The sequence below is a fragment of the Larimichthys crocea genome, chromosome X, assembly GCF_000972845.2.
Source record: "Larimichthys crocea isolate SSNF chromosome X, L_crocea_2.0, whole genome shotgun sequence".
In the NCBI taxonomy this organism is placed as follows: domain Eukaryota; kingdom Metazoa; phylum Chordata; class Actinopteri; family Sciaenidae; genus Larimichthys; species Larimichthys crocea.
The window spans coordinates 17563510-17584800 of NC_040020.1; the positions used below are offsets into that span (position 1 = coordinate 17563510).

At 47.6% G+C, this 21291-nt stretch overlaps 1 protein-coding gene across 2 annotated transcripts in view; it reads left to right on the forward strand.

Moving 5' to 3' along the window:
- The window catches only part of chd7 (chromodomain helicase DNA binding protein 7), a 58931-nt gene that overhangs the window by 33245 nt on the left and 4395 nt on the right, over positions 1-21291 (forward strand). For both annotated transcript variants that reach the window (XM_027283499.1, XM_027283500.1), the window contains exons 8-33: positions 833-888; positions 1863-1977; positions 2225-2308; positions 2443-2580; positions 3155-3276; positions 3868-4111; positions 5620-5796; positions 6122-6265; positions 6384-6482; positions 6575-6761; positions 6871-7081; positions 7292-7487; positions 7605-7772; positions 7851-8030; positions 8118-8228; positions 9393-9604; positions 11359-11558; positions 12021-12180; positions 13573-13662; positions 16095-16198; positions 18107-18236; positions 18628-18743; positions 18936-19356; positions 19451-19659; positions 19769-20770; positions 21065-21231. In XM_027283499.1, coding sequence (XP_027139300.1) covers positions 833-888; positions 1863-1977; positions 2225-2308; positions 2443-2580; positions 3155-3276; positions 3868-4111; positions 5620-5796; positions 6122-6265; positions 6384-6482; positions 6575-6761; positions 6871-7081; positions 7292-7487; positions 7605-7772; positions 7851-8030; positions 8118-8228; positions 9393-9604; positions 11359-11558; positions 12021-12180; positions 13573-13662; positions 16095-16198; positions 18107-18236; positions 18628-18743; positions 18936-19356; positions 19451-19659; positions 19769-20770; positions 21065-21231 — 5043 coding nt within the window. The remainder of the gene's footprint in view (positions 1-832; positions 889-1862; positions 1978-2224; positions 2309-2442; positions 2581-3154; positions 3277-3867; positions 4112-5619; positions 5797-6121; positions 6266-6383; positions 6483-6574; positions 6762-6870; positions 7082-7291; positions 7488-7604; positions 7773-7850; positions 8031-8117; positions 8229-9392; positions 9605-11358; positions 11559-12020; positions 12181-13572; positions 13663-16094; positions 16199-18106; positions 18237-18627; positions 18744-18935; positions 19357-19450; positions 19660-19768; positions 20771-21064; positions 21232-21291) is intronic.

Genomic DNA, 21291 nt, shown 5'->3' on the forward strand with positions numbered 1-21291 from the left:
GGTAAGTGGAGACAAGAGTTCTTATATTTCAGTACGCGTGTGTGCTTGGAGCTCAGTGTGTGTGTGTGTGCGTGCTTTGTTTTAGACGGCTTGTCTAAAGAAAGCTCATCCCTGAGCCAACACATGCACGCACACGTGCACACAGAGTCACCAGCCAACTTTCCTTTGCTCGCCAGCTGCCAATGGGTTACCCCCCCACCACCTACACACACATACACATACACACACGCACACACCCTCGCAGCTCCATTCAGAGTTGACCCCGGGCTTGGCACATAGCCAAAACCACAACGCTAGCTACGCCAGACTCCAAGCTAGCATTTCCTCAGGCAGGGTGTGTGTGTGATTGATGATTCATGGCATTACAGTAGTAGTAGCATGGTTGGTGTGTGTGTGTGTTGCAGTAGTAATGGTGAATGGAAGTGGACGGCTGTGCTTGAAGGAGCCACTGTTTGGGTATTTCCCCTTTCACACGCTGTGACCGTGAATCTGTTTCTACGTCTGAAGTCACACTCCTTCATATTTTCCTCCAAAAATCCTCTGAAATGTTTCCAAATGTTCCGACCTTCCTTCACGTCGCTCTTTTGTTTTTGTGACCGGCGAGCTTGAAATGAAACAATCCTTCCCCGCAGCGCAAGGATGTCAAGCAGAGCGAGCTTCAGTGTTGACTGACACGTCAGTGTGAAACTGGTGTACAGGCTCCTTCTGCGCCACTTCACTAATTCAACCACATGTTGTATAACAATGACGAGCCGCTCGTGCTCTTTCACCATGCAGCTGCTATATTTACTCTGATTATTAACCTTTTTTTTTTCTCTCTTCTTCTTTTCAGCTGGAGTCGGGGGATGAAGTGGAGGTGGAGGAGTTCTATGTCAAGTTCAAGGGCTTGTGAGTAACTCGCCATTTTATTCTTTTTTTTTTCTCACTCTCCACCTCTTTTGTCTTTCACCGCAGGGCTTCCTCCTTTTTTTAGATTTATTCTCAACACACACCCATAGTGTCCATGGGTCCATAAGTATGAAAGCTCAGTGTATTGAACGTGAAAGCCTCGAGGTGACTCGTGCGTCAGTAACACAGTGGTAATAGTACAGACAGACATAAACACGTGCTGTTTTTGTTTGGCATAGTGGTCATCGGAGCTGTCCACACTCATCAGATTGCAGTTTGGACAGCAAAAAAAATGGTGATTTAAGCTCCCTCTCTTCATGGTCCAGTGTTCTCCTCTGTTGGCGACAGTTCAAATAATCACGACCACGCTTTTGTTACATTCAACAGTCAGCTGCTGCTTTTTGATCAAGTCCAAGAAACTCTGAAATCGAAACTATCTATCAAGCTATAAAACTAAAATTTTCAAATCTTCACATTTGAGAACATAGAGCTGGGTTCCAGTTATGTCAGCCCCTCTCTGCCTCTTTACTGTCAGACACCCCCATAAAAAATGACTCGAACCTTTCAGTGAATCTCAAAATAGTCTGATGAATTTTCTGTGAATGGAGTAATTATTTCAGTCAAGTGACGGCACACAAAATACATGTTGAGGACCCACAGAGGTTTATTCCCTTTGACAGCAGGTAGATTGTTTCCATACATTAAACATACGTTAACATGTGAACACTTTGGGTTCTTGGGCTGCAGCTCCTCACTTTGATTTTCTTTGATCACTTTTGCAGCAGCACCCTTTGTGGCACACTTTTTAGACGACTGACCTACAAATTACAGCTGTTCATTCACCCATCCACCAGCCTCTGTAAACCTTAACTTCACTCATCATGACCAGTCTATATAGTACATCCTACAAACTCTCCAGAGCTCCCTGGCTTCGATGCGACTCGCTCAGTGTCTCTGTGTCTCTTCTGTCTCAGTTCGTACCTCCACTGTCGCTGGGCAGATCTGGAGGAGCTGGAGAAAGACAAGAGAATCCACCAGAAGGTCAAGCGGTTCAAGGCCAAGCAACAGCTCAACAGCTTCATAACTGAGGTGAGCCTGCCACTCCACACTACAATCAGCACCATTATCTTGGTCCTCAACCTCACACTGATCTGAGGACTCGAACCAAGTGACAATGATGAGATCGTTTATCTCCAGCATCCATAGATCCACAGTCGTGGGAGACGCTTCAAACCACATCAGGTTTCTTTGTAAACATGACATTGCGTGGCCTCGCCCTGATCATGCTCTCTAACAGTAAAACTCTCCTCGCTCTCTTTCTCTCTCTCTCTTCCAGATGGATGATGAGCCTTTTAACCCGGACTATGTTGAGGTGGACCGCGTCCTGGATGTTTCAGAGAGCACAGATGAAAACGGAGAGGTGCTTTGATCTCTTCCTGTCATCTTTCATGGGTTTGAGCCTCTCCCTCTCTCTCACCACACACACACTCACCAAACCTCCCTGTTGTCGCTCTGTGTGTGTGTGTGTGTGTGTGTGCGCGTGTGTTCATTCAGACGGTGACCTTATATCTGGTGAAATGGTGCAGCCTGCCTTACGAAGACTCCACCTGGGAGCTGAAGGCCGACATCGACCAGTCCAAGATTGAGGAATATGAACGCATCACAGCACGCACACCCAACACTAAGAGAGTGGTAAGTGTGTGTGTGTGTGTGTGTGTGAATGCTCATTGGTTTCCATCGGTCTCCCAGCCTCCTCCCTGTAGGCGTGTGTGTTTGTGTGTGTTGGCCTGCTGCCGGCTCCTTCCTCCTCCAGATTTACAGCTCCCTTAACTGCTCTCCACAGGGCCACGTTCTTGTGGTCTTACACACTCGCTCACACACACACACATGCACACACACACACGCCCTACTCTTGTGGCCAGGCCAAACCACTAACAGTGTGTTTAATGCTGAACAGAAGCAGCTGACTGGCTGTGGTCTTTTCCATCCATCACTCCTTTCTCTCCCTGTGTCCATCTATTTAACTACTGCCTACTGTTTCTCCTCAAGGGCCGTAGCAATGCTTCTTCATGCAGAGGCAATATTTGGAATATTTATATATTCATATGTGTATCAGCATGGCTGATAACACAGAAACGTCTCCACAGATGTCAGGCGTTTGTGGCAGACGTTCAGGATGAATCCCAATGACCAAAACATCAAAATTCAGCTAACCCGCAGTCCTGTGTATAAGACAATAACCTCTCATAATATCACGTGTGTCTAGGATCGGCCTCCTGCAGCCGACTGGAAAAAGCTGGAGGGCTCCAGGGAATACAGGAACGGCAACGCACTCAGGGAATACCAGCTGGAAGGCCTCAACTGGCTAACCTTCAACTGGTACAACTCGTAAGTCACTGTTAACTTTATTCTGACGGAATGAGTCCCCAAACTGCTGCTGCCAGGCCCCGCGCATGTGACAACACCTCATTTAGTATCTAAAGTGGACATTAAGTGGCACTGTAGCATGAAATGTACGCTGACTGTACCATAAGAGACACAAACCTTCATTGAGCAGCTCAAACAGACGCACATGTGCCCGCAGTCTTGCTGTTTGAGGGTGGATATTAGTCATGGATTTTCTGGAATATCATTAAAGTATTAGAGCTGAATTCCAGGCCTGGAAAATGAAGGAATCCAGTCAAAGCTCTCGAGAATGACAGGTCGCTTTTCCAGCAACTTAGAGTGTTTTCCAGCTCGTCTCACACAGTTTTCTGCATCAGATCACTGAGTGGAAAACGGATTTTGGAAAATCAGAGTTAATGAACCAAAAGGGGAAAAGTCTTTCGATCATCCTTTAGATGATGGCGATGATCTGTCACCAGTAGTCTGTGGTACCTGGCATGCGGGCATCGAGGTCTTCGTCGGTTTAGCAACCCTGAAATAGAGAAGCCGATCCTTCGTCAGCCTCACATTCACACATCATCATGTCCTCCGCAGACGTAACTGTATCTTGGCTGACGAGATGGGTCTCGGAAAGACCATCCAGTCCATCACATTCCTCTATGAGATTTACATGAAGGGCATTGAGGGGCCATTCCTGGTCATCGCTCCGCTCTCCACCATCCCCAACTGGGAGAGGGAGTTCAGGACCTGGACCGAGCTCAACGTGGTGGTCTACCACGGCAGCCAGGCCAGCCGCAAGACCATCCAGGCCTACGAGATGTACTACAGAGATGCACAGGTAAACGGGACGAGACAGATCTGTCCTGCAGCCTGAATTAATGCTTGATCAATAATTGTGTACTTTCTGCGCTCTGCTTTTCTTTGCTTCCCGTCAGCTCCACAGTAACTTTTCTTCACCTCCTCCCTCAGCGATCACCTTACAGAGCCTTTTCCACCTTAATTTAGTTACTCTGCGCCTACTAAAATGAATTAAAGTGCCGTGAGGTTTATGAGGAGTGTCAGCCCTACAGACTTTTTGCTCTGTGAGCCTTCACTATATTCACATACAGCTGAACACACACAATTTAAAGCCCTTATCCAGCGACGAGGTCGGGACTTCACCGCTCGCTTTCACGAGCTGGCACCTCTTCAAACAGAGTGTAAAAATAAAGACTCAACTTTAGCTAAGCTGTGAATTACAGGCTAATGTCAGAGCTAACGAAGCTAAATGTGAAAAGAGAAGTAACTAAATTAAGGATGAAGACGCAGTAAGGTGATCAGTGAGGTCGGAGGTGACTAACATGACCTCAAGAGTTGACAGGAAGTGAACAGACGTGCAGTTTGATGATGTTGACCAAGCAGAAAATGCAGGAAGGAAACATGGCAACAGTAAAATATGATTGAAGTTGTGTTTATAAATCATAAAATGTTCATTTTCATGTGACTTAAGATTGCACCGCTATAGGAAAGTCTATTGAACGTGATCATCCATGTTTCATTAGCTCAGTTAGCCGTCTCGATGTCTTCTCCAGGCTGTCTCTCTAAATGTTTCTGCATAAAACTAAGCTGGGTATAGATTTGGAATGGAGTGAAGAAGTCAACAGAATGTGTAACGCGTCCTCTCAGCAGCTCTGTGTGAGAGTGATGAGCTCACGGCTGTGGAATAGATGAAATGAGATGCCGCTGTGCGAGACAGTCAGCAGATCTGAACACCCTCCTAAGTCAGGGGAAAATCTTCAGCCAGCTAGGGATGGACAGTGCTCCTCTGCTGCTGTATAAGCTCTTTACAGCCCTCTAGCCGTAAGCCATATACCGTAAGCTGCCATCGTACAATGCTGCTAACATCTCAGCTAACCCCCCTACCCCACCCCCACCCCGCCACAGTGAAGGAAATAAGCTGGGGTAGTGGTGTCCTTGCTTTACCGCTCATTCCCAATTCAGGCTGAGGTAATCCTCAAGGTCACAGTGTGTCCTTCATTCCTGCAACGCTGGATTCACAGCAGACAGAGGACACGCAGCAGCTGCGTGGAGCACTCCCAGCCTACGTTGTGTATTTGTTAGTCTTGGATGGCTGACAGATTTAGATCATAAGTGAGTGAATAAGGAAAAATAAGGAACAAAGAGGACAGGTATGAAACATGGAGGTTTGCCTCTCTGAAGATAATGAAAAGGTGAACACACCAAAGCACTGTAAATGGTCGGAGTGTCCTCCAGTTCAGAGCTTCTCTTCATGTTTTCTCACATAGTTTGGAGTCGTTTAGTTTTTCACTCTTGACCCTTTCTTTCTTTCTGTCCTCATCCCTCCAGGGTAAGGTAATAAAGGGAGCGTATCGGTTCCACGCGTTGATCACAACCTTTGAGATGATTCTGACTGACTGTCCGGAGCTTCGCAGTGTGCCGTGGCGCTGCGTGGTGATCGACGAGGCCCACCGCCTCAAAAACCGAAACTGCAAACTACTGGAAGGACTCAAAATGATGGACATGGTGAGTGGTGAAGAAGAAAGGAGGAGTAAATATTATTCTTAAGGTTTGTCACACAGTCTTAGAGGTAATACTATCTGAGGTGAAGGCCTTAAAAAGTCTACACTTCAGTAGTTTGAGAGATGTGGCAGCACTGAGTCATGTTGATGTAAATAAAACATGTGTTGTCTCTGAGGATTTTTTTTTTCCCGAGGTCTTGTAGAATCTCCCGAGTTGAATTTGGCCCGGTGCCACGCTAATACAATCCCTCCCTGCTCTTCTTTGTGGCTCAAGACATCCTGCTTTCTATTTTGGAAACTCTAAATATTTCTTTCCTGTCCTCCTCCAGGAGCACAAAGTTCTGTTGACAGGAACTCCGCTCCAGAACACTGTGGAGGAGCTCTTTAGCTTACTCAACTTCCTGGAGCCCGAGCGGTTCCCGTCTGAGCCGACGTTCATGACTGAATTTGGAGACCTTAAGACTGAAGAACAGGTAAACGGACGAGTCAGCGCGGCGTCCTTTTCCCCATGATCGCCCACTGAATGAAGAGTTAACATTGCGTCTGCCGTCTGTGTGTGTGTGTGTGTGTGTGTGTGTGTGTCTGTCTTAGGTTCAAAAACTGCAGGGCATTCTGAAGCCCATGATGCTGAGAAGACTGAAGGAGGATGTGGAGAAGAACCTGGCCCCTAAAGAGGAGACCATCATTGAGGTAGGAGCTCTCGTCGTAGATCTCTCAAAACTCTCACCTGTCAGAATCTGTTGATTAACTATTAACCCTGTTATTGTTGTTGTTGTTGTCAGGTGGAGCTGACCAACATCCAGAAGAAATATTATCGGGCCATTCTGGAGAAGAATTTCTCCTTCCTGTCCAAAGGAGGTGCAGGAGGAGGAGGAGGCGGAGGCGGCGGTGGAGGATCCAGTGTCCCCAACCTCCTGAACACAATGATGGAGCTGCGGAAATGCTGCAACCACCCCTACCTCATCAATGGTATACACACGCTTCCAAAATGAAATGATTAACTGTGACTGCAAACCAAACCTCGACATTGGACAGATCATCTTTTTGTGTCCTGAACAAAATGTTCTCCCCCGTGCAGGAGCGGAAGAGAAAATTGCCGAGGAGTTCAGGGACTCCCACGGGACGGACATACCGGACATGGCGCTCCAAGCCATGATCCAGGCCGCTGGCAAGCTGGTGCTCATCGACAAGCTGCTGCCCAAACTGAAGGCTGGCGGACATAGAGTCCTGGTGTTCAGTCAGATGGTCCGCTGTCTGGACATCCTGGAGGACTACCTCATCCAGAAACGGTGAGAGGAGAAGTCGGACATGTAGACATGAATTTATATTTACCTTAAAGACATGGCTGGATTTAAAAAAAAAAAAATAAAAAAAAAAAAGTAATTTAACTATAAAATGAATCATCTTGCATCATTGATACATAAATGAAAACAGCTCTTGTTCATGTTGACTGTCATGATGCTGCCGACACACACTCACCGTCCTCCCGCTCTGTCCAGATATCCCTACGAACGCATCGATGGCAGAGTTCGCGGTAACCTGCGTCAGGCAGCCATCGACCGCTTCTCCAGACCTGACTCGGACCGCTTTGTCTTCCTGCTGTGCACAAGAGCCGGAGGACTCGGCATCAACCTGACTGCGGCAGACACCTGCATCATCTTCGACTCCGACTGGAACCCTCAGAACGACCTGCAGGTACGAACCGCACCGTGCTTTGGCTGCAATAAAGATTCCTGCACATCTCCAGCTGATTGTACTCATGTATACTCGCTGCAGAACAGTTTCTGACTCTCTGACTGCGTCCTCCTCCAGGCACAGGCTAGGTGTCATCGTATCGGCCAGTCCAAGGCGGTCAAGATCTACCGCCTGATCACCAGGAACAGCTACGAGAGGGAGATGTTCGACAAGGCCAGTCTAAAGCTGGGCCTTGATAAGGCCGTCCTCCAGAGCATGAGTGGGCGAGAGAATGCCAACAGCGGGGTGAGACACAACACACGCATACCTTCATATTGATTGTTTAATTTGTCATGGAATAAAATGTTATTGTTTCTGGTCCAGGTCCAACAGTTGTCCAAGAAGGAGATTGAGGACCTTCTAAGAAAAGGGGCGTACGGAGCTTTGATGGACGAGGAAGACGAAGGCTCCAAATTCTGCGAGGAAGACATCGACCAGATCCTCCAGAGGCGAACCCACACCATCACCATAGAGTCCGAGGGCAAGGGCTCCACCTTTGCTAAGGTACAGACAGAACAACACCTTTGTCCTCCTTCACTCAGCCTGTGATGATCTCTGAACATGTGATGACCCGCTTCCTCTCGGCTGCAGGCCAGTTTTGTTGCTACAGGAAACCGGACAGACATTTCTCTGGAGGATCCGGACTTCTGGCAGAAATGGGCCAAGAAGGCCGAGTTGGACCTGGACGCCATCAATGGACGGGTACTACACACACACACACACACACACACACACACACACACACACACACACACACACACACACACACACACACACGTACATACTGTAAACACCTGCAATTTAGAGGCAACAATCACACTGTGCCGGTGCGTGCACACACACACACACACACTTGGTGGTGTCCCCATATGGAAAGGGGACTAGCAGTGGTAATTAGTCAGCACTACAAGCTAGGAGGAGGAAAGTGAGACAGAAAGATCAGGAGGGAAGCAGAGAGAGAGAGAGAGAGAGATTAATATTGACAGTTGGGAATCTCCTCGCTTCCTTAATTACCCATGTTTCCCTGCTCTCGTGTGTGTGTTTGAGCGAGAGAGAGTAAGCTGCTTAGCTCCACTTAACAGAGCGCAGATGCCTGGAGGGTACAGAGATATCACTTAGGCTAGTGCTCACACACACACACACAGACACAGACATACACACAAAGCCAAGCTCGGGCACATTCTCTCACACACACACACACACACAGTGCTCAGCCTAACAGGCATCTTTATGTTCGTCCTTCCCTCCATATTTGTTCACTTTCTTTCTCGTGTGTGTTTGTCCCTCCTGGTCCCTCGCCTCCCTCGCTTGCCTCTCTTGTGGAGGACCCTCCACTGGAACACTTAATCCAGCTCCACGAGCGTGAATGCGGCCCGCTCCCCTGGGATTTCTTATTGTGTGATCTTAAAATGGAAATGACGGTAGCGCTCTGTGATAATTGTGGAACTAACTACTGCCCTGTTTGCGCATATTAATAGGATTTTGAGGGGGGGGAGAAATCAAATTAATTGAACAAAAATTTAATTCATTAGACAACATAATTAATGCCAGTTTATGTTTGAGCCGGGCACCAATTTTCTCAGCATTAGGAGTGAAACACAGAGGGCCAAATATCCAATTAATCAGACTTTGTACAGAAGACGCCACGTATTCACAGGATTCACTCATCATACGATTCAGAATATACAAGAAATGTACAAACAGGCCACTCCACAGCAGTAAAGCAGAAGGCACTTTGCATATTGTTGTTGTTGGATTTCAGGCCATCTGTAAGTGAAACCAAACACTACAAAAACATTCCAGGAGGGAAGAACGTGCAGTCCGCGAAAGTACACCGACTAACATTTCCATTGAATCCGTCCCCAGAACACGCTGGTGATCGACACGCCGAGGGTGAGGAAGCAGACGCGGCACTACAGCAGCGTCAAAGAGGACGAGATGATGGAGTTCTCCGAGCTGGAGAGCGACGACGACGAGCCGAGCAAACCCTCATCCAAACCGCGACGGCCCCAGGACAAAGCCCAGGGGTACCCCCGATCCGAGTGCTTCAGAGTGGAGAAGAACCTGCTAGTCTATGGGTCAGTCACACACTCAAAAACCAGACTAATAACGATGTTTCCTACTGGCTTGTTCATTTATTTCTATATTTAGATCAGACTTCAGTCAATTATTTAACCTAAAGCTCTCCTATTAACACTTTACATTTCATATTTTTACCTAAATTTAGAAACCACAAGTTTTCTTGGCTCACTGAGCAGCGTCACAATGCCAAGAAGGCACTGGATTTAGGACAGGTTAATTAAATGGGATATGTAACATGTTAATTAGTGCTGGTGGGTGGTCTTTGTTACCTTTAGCCAGAGCTACGCTAGCTGTTTCCCCTTATTCCCAGACTTTATGCTAAGCTAAGCTAACCGGCTGCTGGCATTAGCTCCACTTAACCCTCGGTGATGTTTCCCAAAGTGTTGAACATTCCTTTAATTATGCGGACGACTATGCATGTGAAGGAAAGATCAAAGACATATTGAAAAATAATACAAATGCAATTAAAACCTTCACACAACTTAAAAAAAACCTCCCCTGGGAGCAGCTCTGAATGGTTAAAAACATGAAAGGAACAAAACATTAGTGAAGTAGACAATGCAACAGAAGAGAAGTTGAGGTTGTGGTGGATGGGTGGTGTTCATCCCTCAGATAATGTGTGTGCTGTGTGTGAAAGAGCGACACGAGTTCATGGATGCAGTGATGTAGTTGACAAGAAATCTTTGGACTCACGGCCGCCAGTGCTCATTACTTAAATAACTTAGACATATTTTTCTGAATATCTGTTTTCTATTTTTGCTTCTTGACTTTCATATTCCTTCATATTTTTCTACTAATTCATGGCCGTGCATGAAAACAGCGAGGCCAGGTCGTTGCTTGTGAAAACCTGCTTTGCATTAAACCTGATTCTGATCTAGTGCACACAAGTTTGTCATTTACATACACACAATCGACCTTCTGTAAGCGCCCTCCCCCTTTTTGCTCCGTGCTCCAATCACAGTGAAGCTCTGTACAGTGACAGTAGAGCATCTACACACACACACACAGGCAAATTGACACACTTACCACAGATAGTGATTATCGGGCGAGCCCATCCATTTTCACGGCTGACTTGGTGTGTGTGTGTGTGTGTGTGTGTGTGTGTGTGTGTGTGTGTGTGTGTGTAAGAAAGAGTGGTGGTGTGGTGAGATGTCAGCGTTGTTGTTGTTACAGTCTAGTCTCGTGGCCCGAGGCTGTAGGACACAAAAACACACTGTCTGACTGGGTCTGTCCACACTGCTCAGCTCTCTGTTGTCTTTTCCCATCATCCATCTTTCTCTCACTCTCTCCCTTCTTCCTCTCTTCTCTCGCCCTCATCCACCATTTTGCCCTGTCTGAAATCATTCAGACTGAGACTGGCTCACACGGTTCAGTGGAGATTGGGAAGCAGCGGCGGAAATGTCTGAGTTGAGAACAAGACAGTGTAAGAGATGCTGTCCACCACGTCAGCCTAGATGGTCGCTCAGTCTCCAGAGGTGGAGGATGAGGTGGTGGTGGAGGAGGATGGGGGGGGTTGGGCTGTCATCCATGAAACACACACAGAGGGATGCCCGGGTGGCACTAGTTAGCGTGACAGTAATGGTTAAATCAACAGGCTGGTAAAATGCGTAATGAGACCTGTGTGTGTGTTCAATGTTCTGAAACCACCAAAAGAAGATGGACGTTTTCTAGATGTTGCATACTGTTGAACAAATGTTCAGTATTAAATCTTGGATGTGTGGCGCTGACGGGCTTGTCTTCCCGTCTTCAGTTGGGGTCGATGGAGCGACATCCTGGCTCACGGCCGCTTCAAGCGCCCCCTGAAGGAGGCCGACGTGGAGAAGATCTGCCGAGCCCTCCTGGCCTACTGCCTGCTGCATTACCGCGGCGACGAGAACATCAAGAGCTTCATCTGGGACCTGATCACACCGAGCGAAGACGGGACCACCAAGACACTGACCAACCACTCAGGTAACACACACACACCCACCCCTGATTACTCTATAGGCACACTGAGGATACAGTGATGGGCTAATTGTTGAACTTATTTTAAAATCTCAAAATGTAGCGCTGATAGGTGGCTGAAAAATAATTAGAATAATGACTTATACGGATTCTGGCTGAAGTTGTGTGAGCACAGTGGACTGCCTCTTTCATTGCTCATTAGTTAATTCTTGAGTTTTACAGACCATTTCACACCAAATGTCCAAACAAATAAAGCCACACAAATAAAATGGAGGCGAAACTTCTCCAGAAGTACGGACACATTTCGGACACTGAGGTCAGACACCTCATGCCATCCAGAGCGACCTGACCTGATAACTGACCCCAGCAAAATCTTGGCTGAATGGTTTTAAAGATGACAAACTGGAGTTCTGAGCCTGGACATGTCGGAGTTGTAGAAGTCTCTGACCACCTTCTTTCCTCCTACAGGTCTCTCCACCCCGGTCCCTCGAGGCAGGAAGGGCAAGAAGGGGAAGCCCCCGGCCCCGCCTCCACAGACCCCACGAGCTGATTGGCTGGCCAGCTGCAATCCCGACCACTTACTGCAAGAGGATAGCTACAAGAGACACCTGAAACATCACTGTAACAAGTAAGTCTCTCATTCACACAGCAGTTAGAGAAGTGTGCACATGATGGACACAGAACTAATGGGACATGGACACAAGTGGCAGGATGATGGCTTGAGGCTGGCTTGAACCAGACACAGCAGCCTCCCTGTCTCTCTCTCACACACACACACACACACACACACGCTCTGTGGTCAGCTCCCTCTCCTGTTGTCAGGGAGATATGCTTCCTTGCCCTCCAGATTCAATTCCAAGATTTTTTTCTTCTTGAGGGGGGAAGTTTGTTTGCTTGTGTGTGTGTGTCTGGCAACGTGCCAGGCCAGGTGCTAGGCAGGCAGACCTGTTGGAAGTGGGTGAAAGACGCACACTCACACACACATACACACACTTGGGGGTGATTATGTGGTGCCATCTGCTAGGCTGGAGCACAGCGTTGTGTGGCTAATCAGGCCTGGCACATTGATGGATGAGCACACACAGCCTGCCAACAAACACACACACACTGCAAGTTGTGATGCCATCGATGCACACACACACACCGCAGAATGAGTTGCAAATGACTGTCTTTATACCCCCTCCTCCTCCTCTTCACTGCCTCTCCAAACTTTCTGTTCCCTCCCTTCCAGCTCAGCTCTCCGTCCTTTCAATTCTCTCCCTCACTGCTCCTCCCACTCGCCTCCTCCCTCCTCACCACCCCCATCACTCCCCCTCTGTCTTCAGCTCCAAACACTGCTATTGGCATTAAATCCCAGTGACAAATCTGGTGACAAATGTTTACAGTAAAGCAGAACTCCCAGATAGCAGCGTTTCCAATGTCAGGAGATCAAATCTGACCGAAAAAATTCATCATCAGCAGCAGTCGACGGCGCCGAGACGCAGTCATGAATTATAGTCTATGTAGCCAGTATTTCAGCGGAGGAAATCCTCGGGACATTTTCTGTCATTTTTATATCAAAAATCCTGTTCACACTTCATACAGCACATCATCCAGTAGAGTCAGCCCAGCAGTGAACACTGTCCTCCTGCTCATGAAATATTCGATATCATTGAGTATTAGAAGAATACAGCATATCCCCAACTTACTTCAGTTGTCAAATGACTGTAGAAGTGTCATCTTTAGAGCTCAGGCGATGAGTCAGTTTGTCACTCGACAGGGAACCAATCTTCAACAGTGTATGTAAACTGATCAATGGTTTAATATATTTATTCAGCAAAAGTACCAAACATTTCTGTTTCCTGTTTGGGTTTTGGATGCTGGTCAACACGTCAAGATCACATCTGGGAAACAATGACACATCTGTTTTAAAGTCCATTTTAATTAGTTTCTAACCAACATCTTGGTTAAAATCTGTGACGCATAAAGAAAATAATCATGAGATCTTTTGTCTAAGCATTTTCCTGACTTGTTCCTGTAGGGTGTTGCTGAGGGTGAGGATGCTGTACTACCTGCGACAGGAAGTCATAGGCGACCAGGCCGAGCGCATCCTGGAAGGAGCTGACTCGAGGTGAGCAAAACACTGCTGATGTCTTCATTGTGACGTGATCTATAAAAACAAAGCCAGCTTTTGTGTCGACACACTCTTACATGATGAGTAGCTTGTCCAAACCTCCTCGTGTTTAAGTTCAGCAGCCTGATATTCACTCCAGCTTATCCGAGTGTTTTTGAGGTGTTTTACAGTCGAAAGGCTTTCATGTGTTGGATGCATCCTGAAAGTGAGTCGATGGATGTTTATATGAATATGTGATGAATTATTACTAGGGTGTATTTCCGTCTGTTCTAGTGGCCTCTTTGGCAGCGTTGTTCCTATTCTGACAGATACAACAGTTACTTCATCAGGGGAGATGAGCTTTTTCTCATCGTTTCGACCCATTTAGAATTTTTCTTCCACACTCCGACGAGCTCCAGCTCCTTCCTGAACTCCACTGTCCAGCTCACCTGGACAGTTTTTTTTTTTTTTTTTTTTTTTTTCCTCCTTCTCTTTCTGTCTCACCACACACACACACACACACACACACACACACACACACACACACACACACACACACACACTTCTTGCCATCTGTCCATCTCTCTCTCTGCAGTGCACTTTAGTCTCTCATCATGTCCCATCCCCCCTCACCCCCCGCTCATCACCCTTTCACCCAGATGTGAATGCATTTATAATGTGGAGCACGTGCACTTCATGTTGATCTCTCCTGCCCCCCCTCCCCTCCCCTCTCCCCTCTCAATGGCTACTGTGACAGACCCGTGTGTGTGTGCGTGCGTGCGTGCATTTGTGTATGTGTGCCAGACGTGAGCATACGGGGTGCTACCGTGCCAACATATGCCAGGGGGATTTAGCATGCCAGTCTTGGCGCGCACGCGTGTGTGTGTGTGTGTGTTGCCAAGGCCGGGCATGCTGCTGTTTGCAGAGATAAGGGACTGTTTCCCCGGTTTCTTCTCTCCTCCTGTCACCCTCTGTGTTTCTGCTTCCATTGTGTATTGTACCCTTTCTCTCCATAACTAGCTGGAAACACCATTTTCTACCTCCTTCTTTCCATAATGGAGGATTTGTTTTTGTTTTTTTGGTGCCACAACATAAAATCTGTCCTGCAAAAAGCTTGAAATTATTCTCATTCAGACGCACGAAGAGTTCTGCTGTTGACCAGATAAGTGGTTCTGGTTGGACTGGTAGTGTTATGAAGTCATGTGTATATTGTTTGTAAGTTACTGTCAGTTTAATTGAGATACCTCGACGTAATTTAAATCAGCAAATGAGAGCACGGGGGCGATGAGTGATGTCATGTGTCAGTCTGCAGATTTAGCATTACTCTGCTGTTCCATTCTTCAGTCGTGATGGACAGTTTAAAACAGATAAATCTGCCTTTTATTGACATTACTTGCCAAAAGAAGGCCTACATTACCCACAATGCTACTCGACTGCTGATAGCTTTGTTGGAGATTTAAGGGCGTTATGCTAGTAAACAGCTGGAAACACTCGGATTGTTGAATTTCCTTTTTTTTTGTCATTACTTCATGGACTCCTAAGTTCTAAAATAATTCATAAACGTTGACAAACTCCTGGTGGGTTTGATAGAAACAGTCAACAGTAAGATTCATCATGTTTTAGTCCTACAAACTGACATGATCATAAAATACAGTGAGATCTGATCAAACTGTCTGTGCTCGTGGAGATGAACCACATTCATACCAGTATAAACCAGTCTATGCCGGATATCCACTCTGATGATCTGTCAACACTTGAGTTTGCTGGTGCAACAGTGCCCTGCTTTCTACCTAATGAACTCCCACATGGTGCCGAGGATGCTCATTGGTGCTTTGTTTACTCTCCGTGTGAGCGTAGTCCTGCATGTGTCGCCTCTCAAACAGGTTCTTTTCGTGGGGCTGCATGTTGTTCAGACTCGAGCAGGTCTGCTGATCAGTTTGGGCTGTTCTTATTTCAGTTCACTTTGTATTCAAATAACATATAGTTGGTTTGATTCTCAAATTCAATCAACACTAATGAGTCTTGATCATTTGTAAGAAGACAAACAAAATCTATCTAACTGAAATGATTTGGTCGTCGCTGCTCTTGATCTTCTTTGAAGCATCACAGCTCCGGTCCACTGGATTGTAAACACTGCCTGTGTCACATCCTTCTCACTTTCAGTTTTCACGTTAACATGCCAACAAAACAGACACTAGCAAGCAGAACATCCTGTTTAGATCCTTCTTCCTGTAGTTTTAAAGAGGGAAAGGCAGAAATATTTAGATGTATTCACGTCAGCTGACAGCTCTTCCAGTCCGATTACAACACCATGATCTGGCTCATGATCTGATTCCCTCTCTTGGTTTTTCTTGTTCCTCTGTTCGGAGTGAAACACAAGACCGAAGCGAGCTGAGCACGAACAGTTTAGTTTGATTATCAGTGATCTGATCTGTTTATCTCTGCCACAGCGAGCTGGATATCTGGATTCCTCAGCCGTTCCACGCCGAGGTCCCAGCTGACTGGTGGGACAGCGAGGCCGACAAAGCTCTGCTCATTGGAGTCTTCAAACACGGTAACACACACACACACACACACACACACTGTACATACAGATCCACATCTTCCAACATAGCAGCCAAAACACAGTGAATACAAAATGAACATCACACACACACACACACACACACACACACACATACGGATAACATGTCAGCACCTTCAGACACACTCGCAGACACACTCCAGTGGCTTCCAACCCAGTAAGCATCATGCACACACACATCATTAAACTGGGTGAGGGCTCACACACACACACACACACACACACACACACACACACACACACACACACACACACACACATCCCACCCACTTCTGCTGCCACCGGTTGATTGGTGTTGCCATGGCGATAGCGGTACGCAGCTGGCAGGCTCAGTGTGCTATCGAAGTGTGATTGATGGCTGGTTTCACTACTGGATACGAGTGTGTGTGTGTGTGTTCTAGGTGTTAATGTCGTAAACAAAGCTAATGTCAAAGTTTAAAATCTTTTCTCTCTCTGTTAGCCGTTAGCTCTTAGCCATTAGCTAATTGTTTGGAGAAGTCCCCCCCCCCCCCCGGGTGCTGACTGGGTGACTGAATGTGACTCCCACTGTCAGACTGACAGGGCCAAGTGTGTGTGTGAGTGTGTAGACATAAACCCTCATTCATATTAATTTGACATAATTGTCGTCATTTTTCCATCATTGCCACCCTCTATGATTCAATTAGGACACACACACACGCATACACACACACAGGAATACAAAAGGGCTCACCCATAGTTAATCATAATCCTCATTCACCAGGGAGGCCCTTGGGGGGGACTGACTAACACACACACACACACACACACACACACACACACACACACAGTGAGCTTTGTAGACTTGCACGCAGGCACACAACAATGCGTGTCTCTCACACACACACCCACACACACACACACACACAAGTGATGGCCTATAAAGGCTCTGATGATTAACGTTTGGCTGCGGGCAGAGTGTGTGTGTGTGGTTAGGAACAATACGTCACATCTTTCGTAATTGAAATGTGACGAAGAGGAAGAAGGAAGGAAGGAGGGATGAAGAAGAGGTGGTGTGGTCCTGTCCTCTCCTCCTCCTCACCCACTCCTCTCCTTCCTTCCCTCTCTCCTCCCCCTCTCTCCTCCCCCATGTGTCTCAGTAGGATCTGCACATTCTAATCTGTTCTGCCTGAATGCTCCTAACGGACAAACACACACTCACTCACTCACACACACACACACTCACTCACACACACACACACACACACACACACACACACACACACACACACACGCACACAAAAACACAGTTTCTCAGACCCACTAGCTCACTTTCATAGACGCCATGACACACACTTCTCTCTCTCCCTCTCTCTCATAAATGAGCACCTGCAGGCTGACTTGGATCAACTCACACACACACACACTCTCTCACACACACACACACACAGGCTGTCTGTCTTGTCAGCAGCTGGCTCCTGGGGTCTGCCCTTCTGCTGCTGTTTTTGTCTACTCCTTCATTTAATATTGGATGCTGTGTGTGTGGTGGACTGTGTAGCTTCATGTCTCCAAGACAGACAACTTTTTTCACTCTTCTTCCTTGGAGTTTGCCTTTAGCCGTGTGTGTGTTGACCAGTAACTAAAGCCACGTCAGATTTCGGTCAAGATATTGATAGTCTGATATGTTTTTGATACCACGTGTTTAAAATGATACCATGTGTTATTTATGCATTCGATAGTATATAACGTTATTAAAAACAGTTTGTTTTGATCGCCTACATCATCGTCGTGTTCCTGTTTGACACACAGTTTGAGTAAACCCTAATATAAAGTGGAGAATTAAGATGGAAACCTGCAAAGTGACTTCTACACCTCCAGACGTCTCAGTTTCTCACGTACTCTTCTTCTCTTCCTCTTCAGGCTATGAGAAGTACAACTCGATGCGAGCTGACCCCGCCCTGTGTTTCTTGGAGAGGGTGGGCATGCCGGACGCCAAGGCCATTGCCGCAGAGCAGAGGGGCTCCGACATGATGGCAGATGGCGTCGAGGGGTAAGGGAGCAGGCTCCACTCCACCAGTAACAAAAAAAAAAAAAAAAAAAAAAAAAATCAGATAGCTCCTCACTTCAGCCCGTTCCCTCCAGTGTCATTCTCTCCATCTGTGATTCATCACGTTTTAACACCTTTAATCCAATCTTCCCCTTTCATGTTGCACTCTCTGCTGTCAACACAAAAAGGGCTCAGAAATGATTTAAAGCTAAAAGACAAACACTATGAACTGTCCAGTCCTTCCAAATCATGTGAATGGTAGCAGGTGTAGACCCACAGGCTCTCTTCTTCTTTGTCCTTGTTAGTTCTTCAAATATTAAAACAGAAAATGATTGCTTTGTGTATGTGTAGCAGTGTCTCTCCATGAAATTCAAATCTTCCCTCCAACCTGCAGTGAGGACGAGGATCCAGAGTACAAACCACTGCGGATGCCTTTTAAAGATGAACTGGACGACTTTACCAACTCTCCACTGGATGACAAAGACGACGCTGTGGAAGGTGAAGCTGAAGGTAAAATTCTAAGTTGTGTAAGAGTTTTGTGAAAATGTGAACTCTCTGCAGGGTCAGGAAGAAGTCAAACTCTTTAAACACCACCCAGAACTTGTTTCCTGTTACAGAAATGTGGACATTTCAATAAGATGCTAAATGTGGAGCTCTGTCGTATGAACAGACTGCTGACTGCTCCTCTCTGCTCCCCCGTAGCTAAATCAGGTGAAAACGGTCAAAGCATGCCCGCCGTGGGTGGAGCTTCAGGCTCCAACGAGCGACTGTATTGGCCAGCAGCCTCAGCTCTGACCGCCCGCCTGCGTCGCCTCATCACGGCCTACCAGCGCTCCAACCGCAGAGAGCAGCTCCGCCAGGAGGCCCTCAACCGACCCGACGGTCGCAGGAGGAGACGCAGGGACTTCCTGCCTTCAATCGGCATGGTTACCGATACAGGAGGAGGGGCGGCTTACATCCAAGACGGGGCGGGTGTGTTCATGGCAGAAGGAAGCCCCTATCTGGCTAAAGGAAGCGCTTACTTTGCCAAAGGTGGACAGTTCATGCCAGAGGCGTCGCCGGTGATGACCGCCAGCTCACTGATGGCTGACGGAGCGATGTACTACAAGGAGAGGAGACAAAGGTAGTGTAGCACTTAATGTGACACTATTAAAACAAAGCCTGCAGCCTTTTGGTGTCTGAATCTGTTCTCACATTGTTGTTGGGTCCTCTGTCAGGTGGACTCGTCGTGAGGAGGCTGACTTCTACCGCGTAGTGTCCACCTTCGGAGTCGTCTTCGACACCCAGCGACAGAAATTTGATTGGGCACAGTTCAGGGCCTTCGCTCGACTGGACAAGAAAACAGACGAGAGCTTGGAGAAATATTACTACTCGTTCATCGCCATGTGTAAACGAGTGTGCAGGATGCAGGTCAAGACTGAAACAGGTAAAGGTGTCCTTTCATCGTCTTGTTCACGAACATAACTTTCAAATAAAAGTTAAAAAATGGTCTGACATATTTTTTGTATTTTGTTATCTGCCTTTTACCTCATCAGAACTCCCAGATCCAACTCTGATCATCGACCCCATTACGGAGGAGCGTGCCTCCCGCACACTGTACCGCATCGAGCTGCTCCGCCGCATCCGAGAGCAGGTCCTCCCCCACCCGCTGCTCTCTGAGCGCCTTAAGCTCTGCCAGCCCTCCCCAGACCTCCCAGAGTGGTGGGAGTGTGGCCGCCATGACCGGGACCTCCTCCTGGGGGCCTCGAAGCACGGCGTAAGCCGGACAGATTATCACATCTTAAACGACCCCACCTTGGCCTTCCTGGAGGCCCACCAGCGTTTCACCAGTCACAGAGGGGCTGGCATCTGCACGGGAGCCCAGGCAGAGATCCCCAAAGCTGGGATGGGAGCAGCGGAAAGCATCCCTGCGCCCCTCCTCACCACTGCAGAGCTGGCGAGTGCCGCAGCTGCTGCCAAAGTTGCAGCTAAAGAGGAGGGAGAAGGGAAGGAGGTGAAGACGGAGGAAGGCAAGGCAGAGCTGGAGGTGAAAATGGAAACGGAAGGAGACGCCAACGACATTCCATGTACCAAGACTGAAACTCCTGAGGAACAGAAGGAAAATGAAGGAGAGGACAGTGAAGGGAAGGATGAAACTGCTGTTTCACCGAAGAAGGAGGTGAAGGAGGAGGAGGAGGCGCAGCCAAAGGTAGAAAAAGAGGAGAAGGAAGAGCATAAAGAGGAGCACAGCAGAGACGCAGAGAAGACTTCCAAGCCAGCAGAAGACCAAGATAAAGACTTAACAGAAGAGGACAAGACTACCGTTGACTCTCTTGGGGACCAGAAGGAGAGGACCACTGAGCTCCCAGAACATCTGGACTCGTCTCATAAAGCACAACCGGACCACAAGACCGCAGAGGAGGAAGACGGAGAGGAGAGGGAGAACCCAGAGTCTCTGAAATCTCCAAAGTCAGCCGACACAGAGAAAAGCCCAGAGGAGGAAGACGAGGAGAGGATGGATGAAGACGACAAATCAGAGAAATCCTCTCAGGCTGAAGGTGAGGAGGCGAGGGGGGTCAACGTCATTCTCACTGGGGGCAGTTTTTAAACTTTGTATTTAGTAGATTTTATCAGAGATGATGACGTGACGTTCTAAATGCAGCTTCCACACAACACTGCTGACAGCGCGCTCGGTCACAGGCTTATTTCTGGTGTTTCCCCTCATGACTTGGCAGAGTTTTAATGAGTCCAGTTCCAAAGTCGGGAGAGTAAAATGAGTTTGGATCCCTTGATAATGAAACCCTTTTTTTAAATGAAGAGTGGCAACATGACTCTCTCCTCTCTCCACACAGCGAGTGCGGCGTCCGAGCAGAAGAACTTTGACGAGGAGAGCATCGCATCCGTCAGCACGTCAGCCCAAAACGAAACCAGAGATGGGTTCTGCCCCGACGACCTGCCCGAAACCTCTGCACTTCAGGCCTTACAGGACCGTGCCTATGGCTTCTCTTTCTGGCCTAAGGTGAGTCTCAAACAGCAGCTACATCGACGAATAAAGGCCAGTCTCTAGTAAGAGCGGTGT